At 44.3% G+C, this 27,857-nt stretch overlaps 1 protein-coding gene across 4 annotated transcripts in view; it reads right to left on the reverse strand.

The window, feature by feature from the left end:
- pug (pug C-1-tetrahydrofolate synthase, cytoplasmic) overlaps positions 1 to 27,857 on the reverse strand; it is a 76,253-nt gene that overhangs the window by 29,187 nt on the left and 19,209 nt on the right. For all 4 annotated transcript variants that reach the window (XM_076209926.1, XM_076209915.1, XM_076209920.1 and 1 more), the window contains exons 2-19: positions 26,995 to 27,049; positions 26,491 to 26,575; positions 25,298 to 25,411; positions 25,050 to 25,186; positions 22,783 to 22,878; positions 21,881 to 22,022; positions 19,458 to 19,569; positions 19,089 to 19,150; positions 17,420 to 17,583; positions 16,978 to 17,151; positions 14,230 to 14,366; positions 13,591 to 13,805; positions 11,997 to 12,114; positions 5,113 to 5,330; positions 4,751 to 4,906; positions 3,242 to 3,335; positions 1,757 to 1,866; positions 228 to 331 (exon numbers count right to left, since the gene is read on the reverse strand). In XM_076209926.1, coding sequence (XP_076066041.1) covers positions 228 to 331; positions 1,757 to 1,866; positions 3,242 to 3,335; positions 4,751 to 4,906; positions 5,113 to 5,330; positions 11,997 to 12,114; positions 13,591 to 13,805; positions 14,230 to 14,366; positions 16,978 to 17,151; positions 17,420 to 17,583; positions 19,089 to 19,150; positions 19,458 to 19,569; positions 21,881 to 22,022; positions 22,783 to 22,878; positions 25,050 to 25,186; positions 25,298 to 25,411; positions 26,491 to 26,575; positions 26,995 to 27,044 — 2,288 coding nt within the window. In that variant the 5' untranslated portion in view covers positions 27,045 to 27,049. The remainder of the gene's footprint in view (positions 1 to 227; positions 332 to 1,756; positions 1,867 to 3,241; positions 3,336 to 4,750; positions 4,907 to 5,112; positions 5,331 to 11,996; positions 12,115 to 13,590; positions 13,806 to 14,229; positions 14,367 to 16,977; positions 17,152 to 17,419; positions 17,584 to 19,088; positions 19,151 to 19,457; positions 19,570 to 21,880; positions 22,023 to 22,782; positions 22,879 to 25,049; positions 25,187 to 25,297; positions 25,412 to 26,490; positions 26,576 to 26,994; positions 27,050 to 27,857) is intronic.

Below are 27,857 nucleotides of genomic sequence, written 5' to 3' on the forward strand. Positions count from 1 at the left end.
ACAATCATCAATGTACCCCGTGTCTTATCCTTTATCTCACTTCCAGATAAACCAAAAGGCTCTCTCCCCTTTGCAAAGGAGGGGACCAAATCTCAGCCCCTCTGGGCTGCACCTCCCAATGTACACAAGGGGGTTGGCGAGCTCTGAAAATGGGTAGCCCTGCTGTCCATCTTGCAGGACCGATAAAAGCAGGTACCCACCACTGATCCCTCAGACACATTCCTTACCCGAAAGCATTGATGGCCACCACCACCGGAACCCCAAACATTGTCCCATTTTCAATCTGCTTCCTTAGGTTACTAAAACCAGTCCTCACAAGATCAATATTTTCCTGCAAGAAAGAACAAGAAAGAGCAATGAACTTCAGAACATTCAAACTTATGGAATTTTCTTTAAAACATTTTATTCCTCAAAAACTGTAGGAAGCACAAGTTAGTAACAGAGGGCAGGGAGGGAGAAGGGGAGGAAGACAGACAGACAGACAGACAGACACAGAGAGAGAGAGAGAGAGAGAGAGAGAGAGAGAGAGAGAGAGAGAGAGAGAGAGAGAGAGAGGACGAGGGAGGGCAAGAGAGGGAGGACGAGGGAGGGCAAGAGAGGGAGGACGAGGAAGGGCAAGAGAGGGAGGACGAGGAAGGGCAAGAGAGGGAGGATGAGGGAGGGCAAGAGAGGGAGGACGAGGGAGGGCAAGAGAGGGAGGACGAGGGAGGGCAAGAGAGGGAGGGGGCAAGAGAGGGAGGATGAGGGAGGGCAAGAGAGGGAGGACGAGGGAGGGCAAGAGAGGGAGGATGAGGGAGGGCAAGAGAGGGAGGACGAGGGAGGGCAAGAGAGGGAGGATGAGGGAGGGCAAGAGAGGGAGGACGAGGGAGGGCAAGAGAGGGAGGGCAAGAGAGGGAGGGCAAGAGAGGGAGGACGAGGGAGGGCAAGAGAGGGAGGATGAGGGAGGGCAAGAGAGGGAGGACGAGGGAGGGCAAGAGAGGGAGGATGAGGGAGGGCAAGAGAGGGAGGACGAGGGAGGGCGAGGGAGGGCAAGAGAGGGAGGACGAGGGAGGGCAAGAGAGGGAGGGCAAGAGAGGGAGGACGAGGGAGGACGAGGGGAGGGCAAGAGAGGGAGGACGAGGGAGGACGAGGGAGGGCAAGAGAGGGAGGACGAGGGAGGGCGAGGGAGGGCAAGAGAGGGAGGATGAGGGAGGGCAAGAGAGGGAGGATGAGGGAGGGCAAGGGAGGGCAAGAGAGGGAGGGCAAGAGAGGGAGGGCAAGAGAGGGAGGGCAAGAGAGGGAGGATGGGGGAGGGCAAGAGAGGGAGGATGAGGGAGGGCAAGAGAGGGAGGACGAGGGAGGATGAGGGAGGGCAAGAGAGGGAGGAGAGGGAGGGGGAGGACATAGGGTACAGGGAGAGGGGTGAGAAGACATGGAAGGGGTGAGGGGACATGGAAGGGAGGATGAGGGGACAGGGGGGAGGGAAAAGAGGGGGTTTGGGGAAGATGGGGATTGTGGGGACAGGCAAAATGGGGGGGAGGGGGACTGAGGGGAGATGGGAACGAGTATTGGGGGGTTGGAGTGGGGAGGAGAGGAGATAGAGAATACATGGCAATTTTTTTTTAGATATCAATTTTACAAAGAAGTTGGACGAAGACGACCATCATGTGCGACCCTCAGCTTCTACCTTCTTTACATTATTTTTATCCGTTATTCCGTAATATACTTCATACATTAACCCAACACCTCCCATGGGATATACCAAACAACTACCAACCTCTGTGTATGCTGACGGGAGTGGGACACCTGGCGTAACTGGTGGGCCTCCTCCGTGCATTTTCAGAGCTCTCACAGTAGCCACTAACACAACTGCATCTGGACACAGTCCTGCCAAAAGAACAAAAACAAATTCATTCTCTCTACGTACATACCAAACTGCCATTTACCTCTTGCTAAGGTGGCCAAGTCATGCATATACATACATACATACACCAAGGGCTCCCCCCCCCCCTTACAAGAGAGGTAGCCAAAATAAAAAGGCATAATTTCAATCCAACCCATTCCATCCTCACCCACTCCACTCCCATTCACCACCACTCACTACCTCTCTTCTTGGCTCCTTCAGGATGATGGGTCATCCCTGCACCTCACCCATTGCCATGCACATACATACATACACCATGGGCTTTTTCCCTCTACAAGGGAAATAGCCAAAGTCAAAAGCCATAATTTCACTCCCACCCATTTCATCCTTATTTGGGGACTAATTATTTCTGACGTGTCTGATTGATAGATAGATGGATATTGTTTGACATTTAGTTTTTGCTTTGGAGAAGTATATGCTATTGTGTATTTGTTTTAATTTTACATTGTGGTGAGTTTTGTCTTCCCTGAAAGGTATAGTCAGCAAATGTGTGTGTGGGGTTGTTGTTGTTGTTGTCGTTCCCTAGACTGTCTGTCCGAGCAGTCCCGTCTCCCCAAGGAAGGCCACAGCCGAAACTGGGTTTTCCCACAAATCCTTTATAGTGTGTATGTTGTGTTGTTTGCGTGCATGCATGCACATGCATACGTGCATGTGTGGGGTTTGTAGCGTTGGTTTGGTTTCCTGGATAAGTGCTATTTTTATGTGTCCATGATGGAATTGTTGTATCTCTGTGATACTGTTCATGTTCTATGTCTGTTTAAAGTACGTTTGGGACAAATTCATAAGTGTGAGTTGGATCAAGTTCATTAAATTCCACACTACAAAGTCCTCTGTAAGGGCAGTCTTAGCCTCCTGATTGGCTGGAGTTCACAACATTTAACTGATTGTTTGCAACACTGGATGCTAGAGATGCTCCAGGACCTGGTGATACTTCTGGAATGCAGGGACCAACTGACAGCCAGGATTCACAACTTCATTGCATGTTCATTAAAGGAAGAGAAATTGCCATACTTTTGGAAAACTTAATGTAGTACCAATTTAAAAAGGACAAAGAGTAACCATTGAACTACAGACTGATGTCCCGGACTAGCATGATAGCAAAAATGAAAGATTCAAGAAAAAATAGCAAGTTAAATTTCTTAAGAGATGACTTACCCCACCCCAAACCACTACATCTCCCTGAAGTAAAACATGAAGCAGTCTAGTGAGGAGACTATCCATTTATCCATTCACAATCAACCTCTTATTCATTCCTATCTTAAGCAATTTCCTCTGCATGACTGACATTCCACTTACATCCAAGGCCTCCTTTGCCTTATAAACATACAATGAACAAACCTGAGTAGCGACACTTTATGTTGAAGAATTTCTCCATTCCAATGTCGGCACCAAAACCTGCTTCAGTTATCACAAAGCCATCCTGACCAACAAGCTGGAATATGTAAGGGATTGGGCTTTACCTCCTAAATAGGCCACAATAAAATTACTGCTATGCTCGTACTAATCTAAAACTACAACTGTTGTATCACCTCTGGCTCCTGTAGTAGTGGTTCTCAACTTGGCTCTAACTTGTATATTGTAGCAACCATTATTGTACATATCTACTGTCAGAATTTTATCAAGCAAAGGGGAACCAGCTGTTTACAAGTTAATGACAAGCTTGTTAGAGCCTACCATTTTCTACTTTTTAAATTGATCTGCTATATATGGTACAGATCATATGTACTAAGATTGGTTGAAAAATCAATAAATAAATAAAGATATAAATAAATACAGAAAAAATCAAATAAAATACATTTAACAGTACATGGAAACAAAACCCATCCAACCACCTTTCCCATCTAAATACCTGATTGAAAGGTCACCCCCCTCCCCTGTACACATACTCGTATATATCAGTATTTGAATTTATATTTCCAATAACCAGTGCTTCTATCTTTTCGTACAGTACTGCACAAAAAAACTTAAGTGGAATACATATTAAAAATGGTTATTATTGACTGGTTATTAATCTGATCATAATACTGCATGACTCACTCAAAGGTGTCACTAAAATCCTCCAAAAATGACAGTATAAAACTTGTGTGGTCAATGCCTCACATTAGGTTAGCACAATGCTTTCAAGGGTAGTAATGAGCTGAACCCCCCCCCCCCTTTTTTCTATTACCGTCTTTCCTTTCCGTTGCCTCCTTGTAGGGGAGGGGGGAGATAATTCCAAAGTCACCATTTATTTCCTATACCCTGTGCTGGGGGATAAGAATGCCACTACCATGTTCCAATGTGCATTTGTTGGAAACAAAATAGAACGGAATGAATTATATAAAGACTAGAGTCACAAGGGCTACTAAACTGGCATTTTTACATATGCAAGCACAGGATTTGGACAAGTCTCCTACAAGACGGACTGGAGCAATGGACTGACATCCAATACTCATGTCATCTAGTTACAAGGGGTGGAAGGGTGGAGAGGAATTGAACAGATGCCAACATGGAAAAATACTGGTGCAAACCTGCAAAGGTAATTTTACCACAAACATTCACAGGACTCGAGTACCCACCGGTTAAGTTTTGATCTAATGCAAGATGGAATGCATGGAGAAGTTCACTCCTATAATATGTTTCCGTGCAAGCTCAGTCTGGACTAGATTTTGCTAAATGGTTACACTAAATCACAAAAAAAAATTATGAACAAGTTAAAAGGTATTCATGTCTTAAAGGGATACACAAGTCCATACTGTGAATATTTGTGTTCCACATTACCCAGAAGTATCTACTCTTTTGTTCATGGCCCACAAAATAATCGACCTTCAAACAAACAGGCAGGACTGAATTAGAGTAGTGTCCTACCTTTAGAGCAATCTTGTCTGCCAAAATGGAGGAATTGCCATGGGCAATGTTGGCAAATGGACCAGCATGGACAAAGACTGGAGTACCCTCGAGAGTCTGCATCAGGTTGGGGCGAATTGCATCCTTCATAAGCACTGTCAATGCTCCACTTGCACCCTGCAAGTGTATATATAAATAACATGTACAAATTTGAATAAATGTAAATTTTTAAACATAATTGTGATTCTGCAGTAAGTTCCATAAAAGAGAAATGAGCAACAGAACAAGTAAATGATGGGGAGGGGGGGAGAGAGGGGGGGAGAGGGAGGGAGGAGAGAGGGGGACAGAGAGAGATGGAGAACACTTATATTTGCATTCCTTACCAAGTCTTCAGCAGTGACAGCATTTCCGTTCTTGTCCGAGGCCACCACCATCTTCCCCAAGCGCTCCCTCATGTCTGGCAGGGAGGTAGTGAGAGCAAGCACAGCCATGATTTCACTGGCTACACTGATGTCAAACTGGCATTCACGTGTCTTGTCCTTTTCGGTGGGACTCTGTCCAATTGTTATCTTCCGCAAAAACCGGTCATTGGTGTCCATCACTGCAAAGAGATTACATACATACACAAACTTACACATATTTATAAATTTCAAAGACAATTGAAAGTTTTAAAGGTGAGTAAACTAAGATGGCTTGGGAATTATTTTTTATTTTGACGTTACAACCAACAGTCCTCCCCAGAGAACTAGCTACATTACTATCAGGTAAGTTTTATATTTGTAGCAAGAAGATCCCTAGTTGGCATTTAAGAAGTCTCCTATGGAGTGTACAGCTTGTGATCAGTCATCTTCGAGAAGTGGTGGAAAAGGAGAGCTGTGAAGGGAACACTGCAGAAGATGACATATCACAACCTTTACACTGTAGACTTCTCCTGAAATGTCTACTGGGACCTTCTTGCTACAAGAAAAAATTTGTCATCTGATGGTATTACAGCCTATTCTCCGAGGAACACCGTGTTAGTTGCAATGTTCCTGTGTAAGGTGTGGGGAGGGTAAGTGATGTGGCCCTGCTGCACATGTGCTGTGTCTTACTGCAGTGCTTCTGACCCAGGCAGTGGGCAGGAGGGTGTGATGGACAAGTTGGACAAGGATGAGAATATGGTGGATTAATTTGATGAGGACAGTGTGGTGGATGAGTTGAATGAAGAGGCGGATGTAGTTGATGAGGAGGCAGAAGAGGATGAAGAGGATGTGGCGGATAACTTGGATATGGAGGATGTGGTGACCGAGTTGTATAAGGAGGAAGTGGTGGCCGAGTTGGATGAGGATGTGGTGGCAGAGTTGGATAAGAAGGAGGATGTGGTGGCAGAGTTGGATAAGAAGGAGGATGTGGTGGCAGAGTTGGATAAGAAGGAGGATGTGGTGGCAGAGTTGGATAAGAAGGAGGATGTGGTGGCAGAGTTGGCTAAGGAGGATGTGGTGGATGAGTTGGCTAAGGAGGATGTGGTGGATGAGTTGGCTAAGGAGGATGTGGTGGATGAGTTGGCTAAGGAGGATGTGGTGGATGAGTTGGCTAAGGAGGATGTGGTGGATGAGTTGGCTAAGGAGGATGTGCTGGAAGAGTTCTCTAAGCACGATGAGATGGAAGATATGTCTAAGGAGGATGTGGTGGATGAGTTGGCTAAGGAGGATGTGGTGGATGAGTTGGCTAAGGAGGATGTGGTGGATGAGTTGGCTAAGGAGGATGTGGTGGATGAGTTGGCTAAGGAGGATGTGGTGGATGAGTTGGCTAAGGAGGATGTGGTGGATGAGTTGGCTAAGGAGGATTTGTTGGATGAGTTGGCTTAGGAGGATTTGGTTGATGAGTTGTCTATGTATGATGTGTGGATGAGTTGGCTAAGGAGGATGTGGTGGATGAGTTGGCTAAGGAGGATGTGGTGGATGAGTTGGCTAAGGAGGATGTGGTGGATGAGTTGGCTAAGGAGGATGTGGTGGATGAGTTGGCTAAGGAGGATGTGGTGGATGAGTTGGCTAAGGAGGATGTGGTGGATGAGTTGGCTAAGGAGGATGTGGTGGATGAGTTGGCTAAGGAGGATGTGGTGGATGAGTTGGCTAAGGAGGATGTGGTGGATGAGTTGGCTAAGGAGGATGTGGTGGATGAGTTGGCTAAGGAGGATGTGGTGGATGAGTTGGCTAAGGAGGATGTGGTGGATGAGTTGGCTAAGGAGGAAGTGGTGGATGAGTTGGCTAAGGAGGATGTGGTGGTTGAGGGGGCTCAGGAGGTTGTGCTGGATGAGTTGGCTAAGGAGGATGTGGTGGATGAGTTGGCTAAGGAGGATGTGGTGGATGAGTTGGCTAAGGAGGATGTGGTGGATGAGTTGGCTAAGGAGGATGTGGTGGATGAGTTGGCTAAGGAGGATGTGGTGGATGAGTTGGCTAAGGAGGATGTGGTGGATGAGTTGGCTAAGGAGGAGGTGGTGGATGAGTTGGAGAAGGAGGATGTGCTGGATGAGTTGGCTAAGGAGGATGTGGTGGATGAGTTGGCTAAGGAGCATGTGCCGGATGAGTTTGCTAAGTAGTATGAGCTGGATTAGTTTGATAACGAGGATGTGGTGGATGAGTTGGCTAAGGAGGATGTGGTGGATGAGTTGGCTAAGGAGGATGTGGTGGATGAGTTGGCTAAGGAGGATGTGGTGGATGAGTTGGCTAAGGAGGATGTGGTGGATGAGTTGGCTAAGGAGGATGTGGTGGATGAGTTGGCTATGGAGGATGTGGTGGATGAGTTGGCTATAGAGGATGTGGTGGATGAGTTGGCTATAGAGGATGTGGTGGATGAGTTGGCTATAGAGGATGTGGTGGATGAGTTGGCTATAGAGGATGTGGTGGATGAGTTGGCTATAGAGGATGTGGTGGATGAGTTGGCTAGGGAGGATGTGGTAGATGAGTTGGCTAAGGAGGATGTGGTGGATGAGTTGGCTAAGGAGGATGTGGTAGATGAGTTGGCTAAGGAGGATGTGGTGGATGAGTTGGATAAGATGGAGGATGTGGTGGATGAGTTGGATAAGATGGAGGACAAGGTGGATGAGTTGGATAAGATGGAGGACAAGGTGGATGAGTTGGATAAGATGGAGGACAAGGTGGATGAGTTGGATAAGATGGAGGACAAGGTGGATGAGCTGGATGAGATGGAGGATGAGTTGGATAAGATGGAGGATGAGTTGGATAAGATGGAGGATGAGTTGGATAAGATTTGTTGTTGTTGTTGTCGTTCCCTAGACTGTCTGTCCGAGCAGTCCCGTCTCCCCAAGGAAGGCCACAGCCGAAAACTGGGTTTTCCCACAAATCCTTTATAGAGTGTATGTTGTGTTGTTTGCGTGCATGATTGTGTATAATGCAGTCTTCCATTATGTGTTGTATGGTATGGGGTGAAGTGTTACATCCTGGGCAGCTGTTCACAACACGGTCGTCCAGCCTCTTCTGGTAGCTTAGAAGTGCTGGGTGGTGACCGCATCGCAGTCTGGCCAAGTGGACTCTGTCCCTACGTGGGAGAGAAGATTCAGAAGGGTGGATATCAGGGGGTCTGGCATGCAGCAGTGTGTTGTCTTTCAGTGTGTTAATGGAGCGGTGAGTGATATGATTATGAATATGTTTCCGGAGGCTGGTATCTGGTGGTTGTGGAGGAAGAGAAGAGAGTATCTGTGTGTAATAAAGGTCTTTGGGTGTAGTTTTAATGTTTCTTGGTGTGTTGTGGGTGTTCTGCTATGTAGTGTAGCGGGTGTGATGTGTTTGTGGTGGCTGCAGCAAGTGTTTGTGTGCCTCTCATGTCGAGGTGGTCCTTGACTTTGAGGACTTTTGTTTCATGGTGTAAATGGTCTGTAGGTGATGTATTTGTGCAGCCTGTAATGAATGAGGATGATTTGGATAAGATGGAGGATGTGGTGGATGAGTTGGATAAGATGGAGGATGTGGTGGATGAGTTGGATAAGATGATGTTGTTGTTGTTATTCCCTAGACTGTCTGTCCAAGCAGTCCCGAGTTGGATAAGATGGAGGGTGTGGTGGATGAGTTGGATAAGATGGAGGGTGTGGTGGATGAGTTGGATAAGATGGAGGGTGTGGTGGATGAGTTGGATAAGATGGAGGGTGTGGTGGATGAGTTGGATAAGATGGAGGGTGTGGTGGATGAGTTGGATAAGATGGAGGGTGTGGTGGATGAGTTGGATGATAAAGGTGTGGTTGGTAAGGAGGATGTGATGAACAATTTGGATGAGGAGGATGCGATGAACAAGTTGGATGAGGAGGATGTGATGAACAAGTTGGATGAGGAGGATGTGATGAACAAGTTGGATGAGGAGGATGTGATGAACAAGTTGGATGAGGAGGATGTGATGAACAAGTTGGATGAGGAGGATGTGATGAACAAGTTGGATGAGGAGGATGTGATGGACAAGTTGGAAGAGGTTGTAGTGAACGAGGAAGAAAATGTGGTGGATGAGTTGGATAAGATGGAGGATGTGGTGGATGAGTCAAATAAGATGGAGGATGTGGTGGATGAGTTGGATAAGGAGGATGTGGTGGATGAGTTGATAAGGAGGATGTGGTGGATGAGTTGATAAGGAGGATGTGGTGGATGAGTTGGATAAGATGGAGGTTGTGATGGATGAGCTGGATAAGATGGAGGTTGTGGTGGATGAGTTGGATAAGATGAAGGATGTGGTGGATGAGTTGGATAAGATGAAGGATGTGGTGGATGAGTTGGATATGAAGGATGTGGGGGATGAGTTGGATAAGATGGAGGTTGTGGTGGATGAGTTGGATATGAAGGATGTGGGGGATGAGTTGGATAAGATGGAGGTTGTGGGGGATGAGTTGGATAAGATGGAGGTTGTGGTGGATGAGTTGGATATGAAGGATGTGGTGGATGAGTTGGATATGAAGGATGTAGTGGATGAGTTGGATATGAAGGATGTAGTGGATGAGTTGGATATGAAGGATGTAGTGGATGAGTTGGATATTAAGGATGTGGTGGATGAGTTGGATATGAAGGATGTGGTGGATGAGTTGGATATGAAGGATGTGGTGGATGAGTTGGATATGAAGGATGGGTTGGATGAGTTGGATATGAAGGATGTGGTGGATGAGTTGGACATGAAGGATGTGGTGGATGAGTTGGATAAGGAGGATGTGGTGGATGAGTTGGATAAGGAGGATGTGGTGGATGAGTTGGATATGGAGGATGTAGTGGATGAGTTGGATATGGTGGATGAGTTGGATATGGTGGAGAGTTGGATATGGAGGATGTGGTGGATGAGTTGGATATGGAGGATGTGGTGGATGAGTTGGATATGGAGGATGTGGTGGATGAGTTGGATATGGAGGATGTGGTGGATGAGTTGGATATGGAGGATGTGGTGGATGAGTTGGATATGGAGGTGGTGGATGAGTTGGATATGGAGGATGTGGTGGATGAGTTGGATATGGAGGATGTTGTGGATGAGTTGGATATGGAGGATGAGCTGGATATGGAGGATGTGGTGGCTGAGTTGGATATGGAGGATGTGGTGGATGAGTTGGATATGAAGGCTGTGGTGGATGAGTTGGATATGAAGGATGTGGTGGATGAGTTGGATATGGAGGATGTGGTGGATGAGTTGGACATGGAGGATGTGGTGGATGATTTGGACATCGAGGATGTGGTGGATGAGTTGGATATGGAGGAGGATGAGGAGGATGTGGTGGATGAGTTGGATATGGAGGAGGATGTGGTGGATATGTTAGAGATATGTTAGATATGGAGAAGGATGTGGCAGCTGAGGAGGTGGATGTGGTGGATGAGGATGAAAACTGTATTCAAACACATTATATATATTAATTTGTTTATTTATTCATTTATTCTAGGAATTTCCCCTGTGGGGCTACAAGGAGAAGGATGCCTAGTCCCAATCCCCGTCCCTTTCTTCTCACCTCTTACGATCCAAGTGGGAATACTTGGATATGGTGGATGAGTTGGATATGGAGGATGTGGTGGATGAGTTGGATATGGAGGATTTGGTGGATGAGTTGGATATGGAGGATGTGGTGGATGAGCTGGATATGGAGGATGTGGTGGATGAGTTGGATATGGAGGATGTGGTGGATGAGTTGGATATGGAAGATGAGTTGGATAAGATGGAGGTTGTGGTGGATGAGTTGGATATGAAGGATGTGGTAGATGAGTTGGTTATGAAGGGTGTGGTGGATGAGTTGGATATGGAGGATGTGGTGGATGAGTTGGATATGGAGGATGTGGTGGATGAGTTGGATATGGAGGATGTGGTGGATGAGTTGGATATGGAGGATGTGGGGGATGAGTTGGATAAGATGGAGGTTGTGGTGGATGAGTTGGATAAGATGGAGGTTGTGGTGGATGAGTTGGATATGAAGGATGTGGTGGATGAGTTGGATATGAAGGATGTGGTGGATGAGTTGGATATGAAGGATGTGGTGGATGAGTTGGATATGAAGGATGTGGTGGATGAGTTGGATATGAAGGATGTGGTGGATGAGTTGGATATGAAGGATGTGGTGGATGAGTTGGATATGAAGGATGTGGTGGATGAGTTGGATATGAAGGATGTGGTGGATGAGTTGGATATGAAGGATGTGGTGGATGAGTTGGATATGAAGGATGTGGTGGATGAGTTGGATATGAAGGATGTGGTGGATGAGTTGGATATGAAGGATGTGGTGGATGAGTTGGATATGAAGGATGTGGTGGATGAGTTGGATATGAAGGATGTGGTGGATGAGTTGGATATGAAGGATGTCGGTGGATGTGGTGGGATGAGTTGGATTGATAGGAAGGATGTGTTGATGTGGTGGTTTGAGTGGAAGGATGGATGAGTTGGAGGGATGTTGGATGGATATGAAGGATGTCCTCTCATTTTTATGCAATGGGGGGACGGAGGGGGGGACGGGGGGGGTCGCCGATTTAATGAAGCGGCCTTGCTGTGGATGTGCTGTGTCTTGCGACACTGCTTCTGACCCAGGGCAGTGGACAAGGTGCAGGGATGACCCGTCATTCAGGAGGTGCTAAGATAAGAGGGAGGGTGGAGGGGTGTGGAGTGTATCCAGGGATGAAATGGGTGGGAATGATTTTATGCCTTTTTCTTTTTGGCTACCCCCCCTTGTAAGGGGGAAAAAGCCTTGGTATATGTACAGTATGTATGTATGTATTCATTATTTATTTTATTTATTTATTATTTTTTTTTTTTTTCTTTTGTCTCTTACCTCTCTGCCAAGTAATTGTCTCTGGGTCGATGTTTAATCGTACAAACCGTCCAACTTCCTCTTCTGTTAGCGCATCTGGATCGGTCTTGTCAATACCCAACTTCTTCAAGCGGTTCATCTGAAAAAACAGAAAAAGAAAGTGGCTTTCACATACACACATCCCAAAAGGCCTTTTCTTTCTTGTATGGGAGATGGCAAAGTCAAAGCACCCACTCACCCAACGACCATTAAAAAATCTACTCCTCTCTCCCATCTTTGTCTCGTGATGATCATCTTTGTGCCACCACACTGGTAAGGTCAGAGAAAAAGCAGCAAGGCAGCACTTCCAAACTGCCCAAAAGTTAGATTTGGTTTATCCCCGCTGCTTCATTAAATGGCACCCCTGTCTCATTCCTGAACTTCCCTCTTAAATTTCCTCCATCCACTTCAGTTTTCCACTTTCTGGCTAATATTTCTTCACTCATTCCTTCCATATAGTAGCTGTTTGTACTATCACATGGCAGCAGTACAATCTCCAAACCCCTTCAGTATTCTTTGATCAACATAAAATGTAACTCTTTCCACCCCTGCTCTCAGCTGGTGTGTAAGTCTCCTACCATGTCAGTGTGTGACCCACACTTGACAGTGACGAGCATTAAGCACCCACCCCATCTTATGGTGTGGGGCGCCCTTGGCTATGGTGGTTTGGGGAACTTTGTGATACTCCCAAAGGGCCAGACTGTAAACTCTGAGGACTATATTAACCTTCTGCATGAGAACCTGGGGGGGTGTTTTGCGAGAACTGGGTGCGAGATCCTTCAGCAGGATGGTGCCCCTTACCACAGCCTCAGGGGCAGCGAAAAAGTGGCTCAGTGCTAGCAAGGTCGACTACATGGAGGATTGGCCTGGTCAGTCACCCTATATTTCCCCCATAGAAAACTTATTGGGCATCGTGATGGCACACCTTCGTCTACAATTCCCAAGCTTGAGATAGCCATCCAGAAGGTGTGGGAGGATATTCCCGTTTCCCACAGTCAGAATTTGGCCGATTCTGTCCCCAAGAGACTCCAGCAGGTCATCAAGGCCAAGGGCTTCCCCATCGGGAATTAGCACCGACTGCATATGTTTAATTATTTTTTATAATTTGAATACATACATATACCAAAGGATTTTTTCCCTTTTATAAGGGTGGTAGCCAAAAAACAAAGGCATTAAACCACTCCCACCCATTCCATCCCCATCACACTCCATTCTCCTCCACCCACTTCCCTCCCTCTTATCATGGCACCTCCTGGATGATGGGTCATCCTTGCATTTTGCCCACTGCCCTGGGTCAGAAGCAGCATCACAAGACACAGCACATCCACAGCAAGGCCGCTTCATTAAATGAGCGACCCCCCTCTCTCTCCCCTCATGCAGAAGAGAAAACGGGGAGAAATCCCTTCAGGATTAATGAACAACTAGTACAAATAAAAACCTAGTACCCATTTTAACCATTCAAGAGTAAAATTTTGTTTTCTATCATAAAGCTACATGGAACTTGGTCAACTTTCCTTCCTTCAGTGCACCATATCAACACCAACATTGGTCTTCCTATGCCTTTCATGGCTCCTACCTGAATTTGCGAAAACTGCCTCTTCCCCTTAACATTTGGTACCAGACGTCCATAGAGAGCCTTGTCCGTCTGTGTCGATTCGTGGAACATGCGAGCATCAATCTGAGCTGCTAGGAGGTTGTTGGCAGCCGTGATGGCGTGGATATCACCCGTCAAATGCAAGTTGAATTCATCCATGGGGATTACCTGTGAGTAGCCACCACCTGCAGCTCCTCCTGAAATATGCATCAAGACCATGGTTATCATTGCAATGGTTTATCGAATCAAAACATGGTGCTCAGTTCAATGGCAAGAGTATTGTAACTGACATGTCTCTGTTTGGGATGGAAGGGCACAACACTCATGAGAACAAATTGAAATGGACACATCTGAAGGATATCAAGAAAAGATTTCAGGGTACCTGCATTTACTCCTCAAAAAGCCTCCATAAGTCATATAGATCAAGTTAAATCTATAAAATTTAAAATTAGGTGTGATTGGTGAAGGAGGATGGGAAAGAGAAATGGAAAATAAAATATATAAATATATATACACACACACACACACCTCCGTTCCTGTACATTACAATATGATGAATATACAGTGTGAGCAACTTCACCCCAACCCCAGTCATGCTCTCCTGTGAACCCTTTTCTGTACCTTTGATTCCAAATGTAGGCCCCTGCGATGGCTGCCTGACACATGCAAAGACATTTTTGCCCAGGTGTGCACCCAGGGCTTGGGTTAGGCCAATGGTCGTTGTACTCTTTCCCTCACCTAATGGCGTTGGTGTAATACTGCAAGTTGACCGTTGTAAAAAAAAACTTAATCAGAGCAAAGTCTCATAAATGAAGCATAGGTTAAAAAATAAACTAAAAGAAAATAAATAAAAATACATATATACATATACCAAGGGCCTTTTCCCCCTTACAAGGGAGGTAGCCAAAATAAGAATAAAAATAAAATAAATTAATTAATAAATAAATCAATCAAAATAGATTAATAAAATAAAATCCAAGTAGCTATAGTAAATATGAAAACCACTGTCCAGTTAGTTTGTGCTGAGACTTGTTCCTTAAAGGGCTGTGTTCAATTTGATTGATATTTCTGTAGAATACAGAGTATTTCTTATTTACAAGTTTCCTATATGTACAGTACATGGCAAAAAGATGGCGAGTTGGAGAACAAGTAGCAAGACTGGAAGAAATGAGGAGTTCAGTATTTGAGGTCACATGTAGCAGAGAATTGAGTAGGCAGTGGTGGTAATTTACACATACATTCATATACCACAGGCTTTTTCCCCCTTAAAGGGTGGTCGCCAAAGAGGCATGATTCCACTCCCACCCATTTCATCCCCACTCATTCCACTTCCATTCATCATCTCGCTCCCTCTTTTCTTGGCTGCTCCTGGATGATGGGTCATCCCTGCACCTCGCCCATTGCCCTGGGTCAGAAACAATGCAGCAAGACTAAGAATGAGGTGGATAGGCAGGGTGACAGAGGCATCAGGTAAAAGAGTAATGTCTGTCTAGCAGAATGGGAGTGGAGAATGGTTGGCGATGGATGAGAAACTGATGCAACTTGTAAGGATTTTTTCTTGTCCGTTCCGTAAATCCTCGAGTAGATGAGGGAGGGAGGGTTGCCATGTTACAAAGTTTACTTACTCTGGTTTAACGTCACAAACTCCCCCTACTGGGAGGCTAGGACAGTCCCCCTTACAGTGGACTTTGTGGCATGGGAGTTAACGAATCATGCCCTTAGTTCAACTCTCCACGAGCAGGGTTCGATTAGTCATCATCTCGACTTTCACTACAAGTAACGACACCTTAATCCAGTCAGCCAAGAAGTAATGGGGGTAAACTAACTTCAGCTGTCTGACCCTGCTGTGTAGATACAGTCTTTGCCTCTGATCCAAGCAGCGAGCAGGGGGCATTCAACTTCCACTCAACTTCCCTTACACCAAATCTGACAATTCACTGCTCTCTCCCTTGACCCTATCTACATCCAGATCTCTTCCAATTCTCTTTTTGGGTACCACTACATAGTTATCAACATATTCTTTATCCACCCACCTGCCACCCTGGCCCAAACACACCTACAATTTTCTTCTTAAAAACTGTTCCCTATATCAATTTACTTTTAACCTCTTCACTCCGGGGCACATCGCACGTTTGGCAGCATTAGCTGCCCAACATGCGATGTTGCATCGTAATAATCGCATTATAAAAAATAAAGTCAGTGCTCAATCGTTCGTTCTCTTTCACCCGTGTATTTTGATAACCATAGAAAATATGATGAAGCCAGTTTAGAGAGAATGGATGTTACATAGGTACGACTACGATAAATATAATCAAGATGCCGATGTCAGCATCATCAAGTACCCACTTGCTCCTCATGCCGCCTACGTAGGCGTCACCGTATGGAAGTGGTTAATATATATTTCCTACACCTCTCCACTATCAATCCATCCTACCATCCCCATACCTCCATACTACATCTATTGGTTCATCTATTCTAGCATTAAGACCCCCTAACACCATTTACATTTCTTCTACAAATGTCTACACATGAATCCAAATATATTTCCTTCTCACTTTTCTTACTACCTGAACCATATGCATTCACAAACCCCTTATCTCCCATCCCAGTATCTTTGATGATACATCTCCACTCTACCATATTTATCTCTTGTTACTTCCCAACAATGCCACTCTTTCCCTCACCTTCTTACCATTCCCAATACACTATTCTCATCCCCTAAACTCTAACTATCCTTCCTCTTTGTTAATTTCACTCTGCAATAATATTCTTCTCACATACTACTAGTCTCTTTCCTCTTGCAATGCATCTATCTATATACCAAGGGCTTTCCCCCCCCCCTTACAAGGGAGGTAGCCAAGTCAAAAGGCAAGTACCCACTCCCACCCATTCCTCTCCCATCCACCACCTTTTCCTCTTCCCTTTTTTAGCTCCTCATGGATAACAGGTCATTCCTGTATCCTGCCCTCTGCCCTGGGTCAGAAGCAATGCATACCGATGTTACTTACATACATATACCAAAGGCTTTTTTCCCCTATCACACTTCAATCCCCTATACCCGCTTCCCCTCTTATCTTGGTTCCTCCTGGATGACAGGTCATCCCTGCATCTCACCCATTGCCCTGGGTCAGAAACTGTGTGATAAGACACAGCACATCTACAGCAAGGCTGCTTCATTAAATCGGTGACCTCCCTCTCCACCCCCCCCATACAGAAATGGAGAAGTTTAATGTTAATCCATCATAAATTTAAACAAACTCAGACTAAGTGGGGGTGGGTGCATGCTTTGGCTGGTTAATTCCTTTATATGAAGTAAGAAACTTATTGGTACATGGATAGAAATTTGAGCAAGCAAATTCTGATCCTCACCCGGCAACAACAACGTATTTGCCGTTCTTCTGGGCCTGAAGTCTCTGGAGCACGGAAAGGGATACCTTTGCCTTCTTCTTTCCGTAAAGATCAACCTCCGACTCCTGGAGACCAATTTCCTGGGCGAGTTCAAGGATGTCTTTGGGTGTCTGTGCACGGGCAATCTCGATGTCACTAACATGCAAAAAAAAACACGTATAAATAAAACAAATAATTCAATATATATTATAGGAGAGAGAGGCAAGGAGAGAGAGGAGAGGCAAGAGGAGAGAGAGGAGAGGAGAGAGAGGAGAGGAGAGAGAGGGGAGAGCGAGTGTCTGAAGGAGGCAGAATGGAAGACCAAGAAATTCTCCTGGAGAACTTCAACCTTGGTATTCTATATATCAGAATTTCTCATTCCTGACTCACCTATTACAAAAACAAACTACATAGTTGAGCCTACCTGGGAACCTTCTCTAGTGGTTCAAGAGGCAGATTGCGTATATTCCACTGGGATGCCTTCATCTTCTGCACAGCTCTCTGTGCCGATATGACTGTGTTTTGCATAAGCATGGCCACAGTCATGGGACCTACACCTCCTGGCACTGGTGTAATCACTGAAGCAACCTGAAGTAGTCACAATCAAATTCCATGACATGCAATCAATAACACCCACTATATTAATACAAACCTCTGGTTTTTAATGTGTTTTTAAAGTGAAAGTTATGGTCTTTTCCAGATCGATTTTTTTTTTCTTCTTCTTCTAGGCAACTTTAATACATTTGAGTGTGTTTCAAGTAAATGTTCAAAATCATCCCAGTCTTCTGCAAGATTTTTTCAGTTTTATATTCAATTTCCTGTCTTTGCAAAGGGAGACTATTTCCATATCAGGGTTTATCTTGCCTATTCTTTCGAGTTGTGAATTAATTTTGTTTTGTTTTAAATGAGTATTAGTTAATGTTGCACTGCTGTTTTGGGAATGACATTATTCTTAGTTGCTCTAACTGCTTCTTGGATGGAATGAGGGGGAGAGCATTCATTTGAGCTTTTGATGATTTTCATTGTACCGGGACCAAAGACACACCTGTGGTGGTAGTCCTAGATGGACAATGGAGCTGCCCATTTTCAAAACTTGTCAAACCCCTCACCATAAGGAAGTTAAGTCCAGGGAAGTTGACACCATCTCTAGACTGGCCCCAAGATCACTTCAACTATATTCTTTGTATTTTTGTCCAGTGATACAAAAACAATCCAAAACAATTAAAAAAAACTCCAAACAATCCCAAAGAGACCTGTGGAAAGCCCCAAGGACCACTGCCAGCCACCATGGGCTTGCAGGTTTTACCCTCAGTTGAGTCAGAGACAACAGTTATCATTTGTTGTACTTCTTATTGTTTCCTCATCTATAGTTAGTTTTCCCGTTTTCTTTCATTTGCCATATGTTTTGTGACAACTTTAATTGGTTAAGTATACTTTATTGGTTCTGTAGGAATCTTTTTACTTTATCTTATTATTTTTTCTTTTTTATGAAAATGGTTAATAATAATCATAAAGATAACTGCTGCCCCAAGTTTTGTTAAATTGAAAACCTACAGCCCCACACTGGCTGGCAATAGTTGTTGGGCACTCACTGATTTCTCTGAGAAGAAACTTTAGACTCCCATCTGTTGTACTGGTGTGGGACTGTTTTTATCTATACTCTGGCTGAAAGTGGTAGGACAGGAGCAGTCAATAGTTATCAGCTCTCCGTATGTGAAAAAGAAAGAAATCCAGTTAAACTGATAGATCTTGGGCCTTGTCCAGAAACCATACCATCCCCTCAAAGCTCCAGATGTTGGTGAGGGTGGTGACAGGTTCTAAAAATGTATGACAAGTATACTATTGCAGCACATGACTTTCAAAACCACCACAAGTACCTATTATTGGTCCCTCTACTCACCTAGTGTAGAACTATCAAGACCACCTGATAGAAAAACAAATAGTAAACCTGTACTATAGTAATCTAAGTAAAAAGCAAAACAAATGTTTATACTTGCATGTGCGCAAGTCCATAAAAAAAAAAAAAAAATTATATGACTGGAAGGATTTTGTGCAAAACATGCACTATGGGTTCAAAAGTTTCTTTCCCCTACCTTCGAAACTTCATCATATGCAACATCTCCAACTAATCTACTTCCAGACTTCTTGGTGGCATCTGAAATTAAACCATGTATGAGAAAACTTGCTCTAAACCAAGATTCCTAACCCATTTTCTCATGTATCCAAACTGCTTGTTTTTAGCCTCTTCGGGGGAGGAGGGGTCACTTGAACATTGACTAATCAATAGGCATCCATAGACTGCCACTATTTTTTTGTTTGTGGACTCTCCCTTAGGAAACTGTGACCTTCATGGGGTCAATCCACTCCAGGCTGTGAACCACTGGTCTAAATTTATTTTTTAAGTTAAGAAATCATTACTATCTAGTGTAGAAAACTAACACAGGAACTATGAAAAAATTTACCTGGTATGGAGTTAATACCACAATCGATGACAACAGCTCCTGGTTTAACCCAAGAACCCTTCACCATTTCAGGTCGTCCAATACCAACTACCAGGAGGTCTGCACTTCTCACCTTGAAAAAGAAGAAATCCATGAACCTTGGGTCAAACCTGAACTTTTGGATGGCATAAGAGATCTTAATTTCCTTATATCTTGTTAGTCAGTTGATGGGTGTGATGCAAATACATGCTACTACTTTGCCACAGGGCAGTGGGCAAGGTGCAGGGATGACCCGTCATCCAGGAGGTGCTAAGATAAGAGGGAGGGTGGAGGGGTGTGGAGTGTATTCAGGGATGGAATGGGTGGGAATGATTTAATGCCTTTTCCTTTTTGGCTACCTCCCTTGTAAGGGGGAAAAAGCCTTGGTATATGTATGTATGTACTTTGCCACACTCCTTATAAGGAATGAAAAGGCTCTTTAGAATGTATATATGTATTTATGTACCTTTTCAAACTTAAAATGGGTCATTGCTAACCTATCCCTGCATCTTTCCCTATTCATTTTCGTTTTAATTCTTCCAGTCTGTTATGTTGCTATTGTCCTTTTGAAAATGTCATGTGTGTACATCACTGATTCATATATACCAAAGGTCCTCTCCCACTTGTAAGGGGGGAGGGGGCAGTAAAGTCAAAGCACACCGCCACTTCACATACGAACACACATAGAAGTCTTTTCCCCTAACAAAGGGGAATAGTCAAATCAAATCTTACACCTATCCTACACATATCCCATACACATAAAAACACAAGAACACACATTCGGTGTTCCCATCTTAGTTCCTCATGGATAAAGGATCATCCCTGTTCCTCAACCACCCTTTACTATTCAGGTCTGAAGCAATGTAGCAAGTCAGCATCTCTACAGCAGGGCTCTGACTGGTGGAGCTAATCTACCCCAATTGTTTTTAACATGGCAAGCCTGCCCTATCCATTCACTCAAGAAATATGCAGCGGATAAATCCCTTCAGGCCACACTTCCCCATCCATTTGTAAAAGCACTCCTTTCACACCTATATTCTTCCCTTCACATTGCTCAACATATTATCTATTATCCTTTCATCCATACACAATTTCCCTCCATTCACCCCAATCTTTTGAATTCTTCTTTTCTGTTACACAACAACAATGATAGAAATTTAACCTAAATTTTTTATTACGACTTTTTCATAATTCTCACATTTTTGCTACCTTGCTGGTCTAGGATATATGTCTAATTCACAAGTTCCTTCTCATTTACTCCATCAATTGGAACTACAATGGCCCCTTTCCATTCTCTTATGCATTTTCCCTTCTAAAAAATACAATCTACTCATGATTCTTACTCACCAGTTATTCCTTACATTATTTGGGTGCACATGTACATGTATTTGTGAACAAGCATACATGTACATGTTCATATGAAAGCATGTACACATACTCAAGCTCAGTAACACATACATACATATACCAAGGCTTTTTCCCCCTTACAAGGGAGGTAGCCAAAAAGGAAAAGGCATAAAATCATTCCCACCCATTCCATCCCTGAATACACTCCACACCCCTCCACCCTCCCTCTCATCTTAGCACCTCTTGGATGATGGGTCATCCCTGCACCTTGTCCACTGCCCTGGGTCAGAAGCAGTGTCGCAAGACACAGCACATCCACAGCAAGGCCGCTTCATTAAATCGGCGACCCTCCCTCTCCGTCCCCTCATGCATAAGGGAGAAGACGGGGAGAAATCCCTTCGGGCTGCGTCAAATTTTGCTCACACATACTACCTCACCCCCCATCCACCCGCCCATTTCACCTCATGCATCACATCATCATCCATATACAACCATTCTCCATTCACCCCTGTCTTCTGTCCTCTCCCTTCCTTCCTCAACAGACATTCCCCTCTTCACCCCATCCATCCACCTCATCCTAGGACGTCCCTTCATGTTCACTCCCTCCACATCTGCCTTCCATACCTCTTTTACTAGTCTTTCTTCACTCATTCTTTCCATGTGTCCAAACCATCCCAATACTCTTTCATCAACCCTATCTCCCAGCTCCCTTTCCACCCCTGTTCTCCTCCTCACTGTATCAAGCCTAGTAACCCTTATCATACTTCTCAGACACCTCATCTCAAACACATTCAAACTCCTTCTCTCTTCCTTTCTTATGTTCCATGTTTCTACCTTATACAGTGCTGTTGGCACAATCACTCCTCCTTATAGTCTCCTCATGGCATCATTATATTACTATTCAAATATTGGCAGACAAGTATTGATTTTTTTTTTTTCCTACTATGGTTTAACATCAAACTCCTCCCTTATCGGGAGGCTAGGACAGTGCCCCTCACAGAGGACTTTGTTGCATAAAAAAAAAAGTATTATAGGAATGAGAAAATTCAGCCACTTACCACATCAGGAAGGTTGGCTGTACGGGAATGACAAGTTGTGACAGTTGCATGATGCCATTTCAGCAATTCTGCCATGGGAGTGCCCACTATTTTACTGCGTCCTAGCACCACTGCAGACGCACCCTGCACTTTAGCTCCTGACCTGTTAGAAATTACCAGTTTATCAAAGCATTAGAATTTGAGCTATTTACAATGCCAGCAATGCCCTTTCCTAAAGTTCTGTCTAAGTCAAAGTACCCACCCCACATAAAAAAGGAAGAAAAACAAATGAAAAAAAGGAACCCCTATCTCAACACTTTAGGGGTGGAGGGTCACCTTATCCCCTGCCACATTTCATGGTCAGAAAGCAGAGCACAGTTCTTCCACAGCAGCCACAGTTGGTTTACCTCCACCTGTACAATGTGCCATTATTGAATCCTCATATCCTCATACTCCATCAAATTTCACTTAAAATTAACAGGAGTGCTTTCCTTTTGTGTGAATTGCAATCTCTACAAAAGATGCCATGAAGCAATGAAGTACTAATAAAGGTTATGAATAAAAAAATAAGGCTACTGCCAAACGAGGTACAAGTAATATAGAAAGGATATGAAACCTGGAAAAGCACATGGATTGGGTAGTTGTTAATATGTCTGACTTGTGGCATAAGAGCGTGATTGATAGGATTATTCAACTTGTCATGGGAAGTGTCCCAATGGACTGTAACAATATGCATGGTCCAACTATACACAAGGAAAGGAGACAAGTATAACTGGATTTATAGGAATCTGATTAGTGTGGTCAGTAAACGTATGGGCATGTGCTAACTGGAAGGATTAGATGGGGGGAATGAAATTAGAGGATAATAAAAGAGGGCTTATTCTATAAACAAAAACTAGAGGAAGAAGTTGCGAGACCCTTACCTCCTGATGAGCTCCATACAGCCATATGGAGTGCAGGGTAAGAAGCCCCCCTCCAAGATTCCATGAGACAGTCTACCTGCACTTGCTGTTGTCAAGCTGTCAGAATGTGTCGAGGATTAGAACCTTACATTACTAATAATTTAAAATAACTTTACAACAAGAGCATCCATACCCACACACACACAATGGACTACTGCAGAAGATTAAAGTGGCATTCTACTGTATAGATGAGGAGATGATGAAAAAACTCATCAAAACACTGATACATCCAAGACTACATGTGTCAGTAGTATGGTCCCCACACTGAGTAAAGGTTATAAGCAAGATTGAGAGAATATAAAGGGCAGCAACCAAACTATTCCCCAGCCTGGCAGATAAAATCATACGAGGAAAGACTAAATGTATTGGGTCTACCAACTTTGAAAGTTGAAGAGAAAGAGGTGACATGATTAGTGTTCAGGTCACTAAATGGAATAGATTGCATTGATAGAAGAGATCCTGATTAAAGATGGGAGGGCTTTCAGGAGTCATGGAAGTAAATTAGGAAAGATCACATGTTGAAAGGATGTGAAGAAATACAGTTTTCCATACAGATATATAAGTATGTGGAATAGCTTAGAGGGTGATGCAGCCCAAGCTCAAACAATACACAAGTTCAAATCTAAATATAATGGAAAATCAAAGACATAAATTAAGTTGGAACTGTACATGATTCCGAGTCTAGGTATGTTAGAAAATTAGAGAATAGGAAATGGGACCCAACAAATGTTGCTCCTTTAAAAAAAAAAAAAGATGATAATCCTTTCCTAATTATGATAATCCTTTCCTAATTATGATAATCCTTTCCTAATTGTAATATGAGGACCACAGTGGAAATAAGTCTTGACTTTCTGTGCCATCCTCGGATGTACAATTATATATACTGTGTATAATATTGAGTCTTGTATGTATTGTACTTATTGTATGTATGATTGTATCCGAATAAAATTCAATTCAATTCCTGTATACTACATTAAAGTAAATACACGCACACACACACAAAGACCAATTTGAAATTAGGTGCAATAAACTGGAGGGTAAGAAACAGGACCCCACAAGTATTGCTCCTGTCCCATATACAATTCAGTAAAAATACACACATGGGGTTAACCCCTTCCATACGGTGCCGCACACGTAGGCGTCATGGACTTAGATCTCAGTGGCAGCAGCCAATGCCAGCCGTACGACGTGTCGTAATAATACTCGCATCATAAAATATAGTCACCGCTTATATCGATCGTTCTCTCTTTCACCCGCGAATTTTGAATACCACAGAGAATGGGATTCAGGGCACATTTGAGAGAATGTAAAAACACAGGGGCGACTACAATAAATATAATCAAGACGCCGATATGGCAGCCTCGCGAATACACTCGCTCCCCATGACGCCTACATGTGCGGCACCGTATGGAAGGGGTTAAGGACAAGATGTCAGGATGGAGAGCAGTGACAAGTGGAGTTCCACAAGATTCAGTGTTTTCACCCATAACATTTCTTATCTATGTTAATGTTGTCACAGAAGGTACAACATTCTATGCCAACATGCAAAAATCATGAGGGGTGAAAAACATAGAAGAACAAAAACTGTTGTAAAAAGATCTAGACACCATATTTGCATGAAGCCAAGAATGAAAAATTATTTTCAATACTAAACAATATAAAGTGGAAAAGGGTAATGGCTGCCAAAGACCACCTTTGAACTATTCAGTCATTTTTCCAACACAATCTCAACATTCACTTTCCCTTATATTGCAAGTCTCTGTTCCATGCAGTGCCATGGATAATTCTCCTTCATACAACTTTATCGGTGTTTACCCAATACACATACAACATCCATCTTGATTTCTTTACTCTATAATTCATCAACAGAACATGACCCTTGAATACTTCAAATTATTTCCTGCCATTACCTTATTTACCTCCATTCCCTACCCTCTTCTACCCAATATAAACTCTATGGTAGAAGGAAACTGTAATGTTATAGCATTTGTAAATGTACACCTTAAACCCACTATTGGAAAAATATTACCAGAAGTATGAAATATACGGTTTTCCTGTACTTCTGATATTATTTTTCCGATAGTAGGTTTAAAGTGTACTATGGTAGAAGTTAGATTTTATTACCAATGCTGAGCAATCTATCCCCTTCCTGTACCCTGTGCATAATCCCTCCTCTTTTTAAAGTCTAGTTTAAAATCTGGAGTCTTTACCATGAAGACCATGCTTACCCATCAACATCTTTAGAGGGTGAGATAGTGTCCAGAACCAAATCCGAATCAATATTCTCTTCAGAGTCAAGGGGCATCTGCACAATCATACCATGGATACTTGGGTCATTGTTCAGCTTTCTGACCTCTTGTACCAGCTGCAACAAAAGTGATGTCAATGGTTTGTCTTTGAATCTATTGTTCTAATTGCTTATCCACTAAACAATCCTTAAGCGTCAGTCCCCTAATCACGAATAGCAATCCCTTGCCTGTGACTGCGTGATGGATCGTGGGAAGCGGATGTGCTGCACATGGACACCTATCTCCTCACCAGCTTTCACCTTCATGCGGATGTAAACATTGCTGTCCTCTCGACCGCCCACCTGTAACAAATTCAAGTCGATAGTATCAAATTTAAAAAGTGGAAACAAGGCCCAATTCTTGGTACTTGAATTATCTATATACCAAAAGGCTTCTTCCCGGTTATAAGGGAGGTAGCCATCAACAGCATGCACCTACTCCTGACCCATCCATCTGTTTCCCTTATATCTTAGTTCTGTGGATGAAGGCCATGCCCACCACCTATTGCCTAATTCAGAAGCAAGGAAGCAATATAGGTCATCCACAGCAGTCTCCATGGATATGCTGGGGAGTCTGGAGGGTGAGACTAGATGGGAGTACTGAGGGGGACAAGGGGGGTAGAGACACTTGGGGGAAGAGTCATGAGGGGTGGGGTGGGGGCATGTCAGGGTGAAAGACACTGAGGGGGAAGACACTGTATGGGGGGGGGAGACATTGAGGGGGAAGACATCATGGGGGAGGAATACACTGTGGGGAGGAAGACACTGTGGGGGAGGAAGACATGGGGGAAGACACGGGGGTGAAACTTGAGAGACTGGAGGTAGGAGGTGAGGTAGGGGAGCATGGAGGGATTGAGGGAGGGAAGTATGGGGGGGGAGATATGGAGGAGGGGGAAAGTATGGGGGGAGGGAGGTAAGTGGAGGGAGGGAGGTAAGTACAGAGAGGGAAAGACAACAGGGGAGGAGGAAAGACAACAGGGGAAGGGGGGAAGACAACAGGGGAAGGGGGGAAGACAACAGGGGAAGGGGGGAAGACAACAGGGGAAGGGGGGAAGACAACAGGGGAAGGGGGAAAGACAACAGGGGAAGGGGGAAAGACAACAGGGGAAGGGGGAAAGACAACAGGGGAAGGGGGAAAGACAACAGGGGAAGGGGGAAAGACAACAGGGGAAGGGGGAAAGACAACAGGGGAAGGGGGAAAGACAACAGGGGAAGGGGGAAAGACAACAGGGGAAGGGGGAAAGACAACAGGGGAAGGGGGAAAGACAACAGGGGAAGGGGGGAAAGACAACAGGAAGGGGGAAAGACAACAGGGAGGGGGAAAGACAACAGGGGAGGGGGAGGAATGCATGAGGTTGAAAGGAAGAATAATGTCTACTTACCTGAACAATGGCCAGACATGGAGTGAAGTCTGGAAAGTCCTCTTTTATGGCGCGAACTTCTTCCGCCAACTTTCGCCGGACATCTCTGCCAGGGGGTCAGATTCGTTAATAAAAACAATGAGGAAGAACTAATGCATCAAAAGAAATCAATTTACTCCAAAGGGAAGTGCCAATATAATATACAAAGAGGGGTGAGGGAGGCAAAGAGAGGGACAAGACTGGGGAATGTGGGGGGAGGGGAGAGAGGGAGAGAGGGAGAGAAAGAGAGGAGAGGAGAGGAGAGGAGAGAGGAGAGGAGAGAGGAGAGGGGAGAGGAGAGGGGAGGAGAGGAGAGGGGAGAGAGAGGAGAGGGGAGAGGAGAGGGGAGAGGAGAGGGGAGGAGAGGAGAGGGGAGAGAGAGGAGAGGGGAGGGGGAGAGAGAGGAGAGGAGAAGGCTCTCTCTTCTCTATTTTCTTTACAAGTGCTATCATAAATCACACTGGCCAACACTTCATAACTACTTACCCGGATACTTCCTTGCCTGACAACACTGTAGCTCGGCCCTCGTCACCCATTGCAACTGAAAAAACAAATTGTTTACATGAAAGCAAACTGAAAAAATGTGCGCGCACACACACACACACACACACTATATGGATGGAGATACAATTAAAAACCTCATTGAAACTCTGAACCATCCAAGACTGGAATATGCATCTGCAGTATGGTCCCCACACAGAGTGAAGGATATAGGCAAGATTGAGAGAATACAAAGGGCAGCAAGCAAACTGGTCCCCAGCCTGGCAGATAAACCATACGAGGAAAGACTAAAAGTACTGGGTCCATCAACTTTGAAAGACCAAAGAGAAAGAGGCAACACGATTGCAGTGTCCAGGTCACTAAAAGGGATAGATAGTATTGATAGAAGAGATCTCCTGATTAAAGATGGGAGAACTTAAAGAGGTCATGGAAGTAAATTAAGAAAAACCACATGTTGAAAGGATGTGAAGAAATAGTTTTCCATACAGAGGTACAAATATGTGGAGTTTTGGCGGTATAGTCCAAGCTCATACAACACACGAGTTTAAATCTAAATATAACGAACCATACATGAATTTGTCTAGGTATGTTAAAAATTTAGAGTATAGGAGACAGGACCCAATGAGCATTGCTCTTTTCCTGTATACTACAATTAGGTGAATACAAAGGGCAGCAACCAAAGAGGTCCCTAGCCTGGCAGATAAACCATGTGAGGAAAGACTAAAAGCACTGGGTCTGCCAACATTGAAAGATTGAAGAGAGAGGGGTAATGTGATTACAGTATTCTGGTCACTAATGAGGACAGACTGCAATGGCAGAAGAGATTCCCCCAATTAAAGATGGGAGGG

The sequence above is a fragment of the Oratosquilla oratoria genome, chromosome 2, assembly GCF_046742065.1.
Source record: "Oratosquilla oratoria isolate Oo_2021 chromosome 2, ASM4674206v1, whole genome shotgun sequence".
Lineage (NCBI taxonomy): Eukaryota > Metazoa > Arthropoda > Malacostraca > Stomatopoda > Squillidae > Oratosquilla > Oratosquilla oratoria.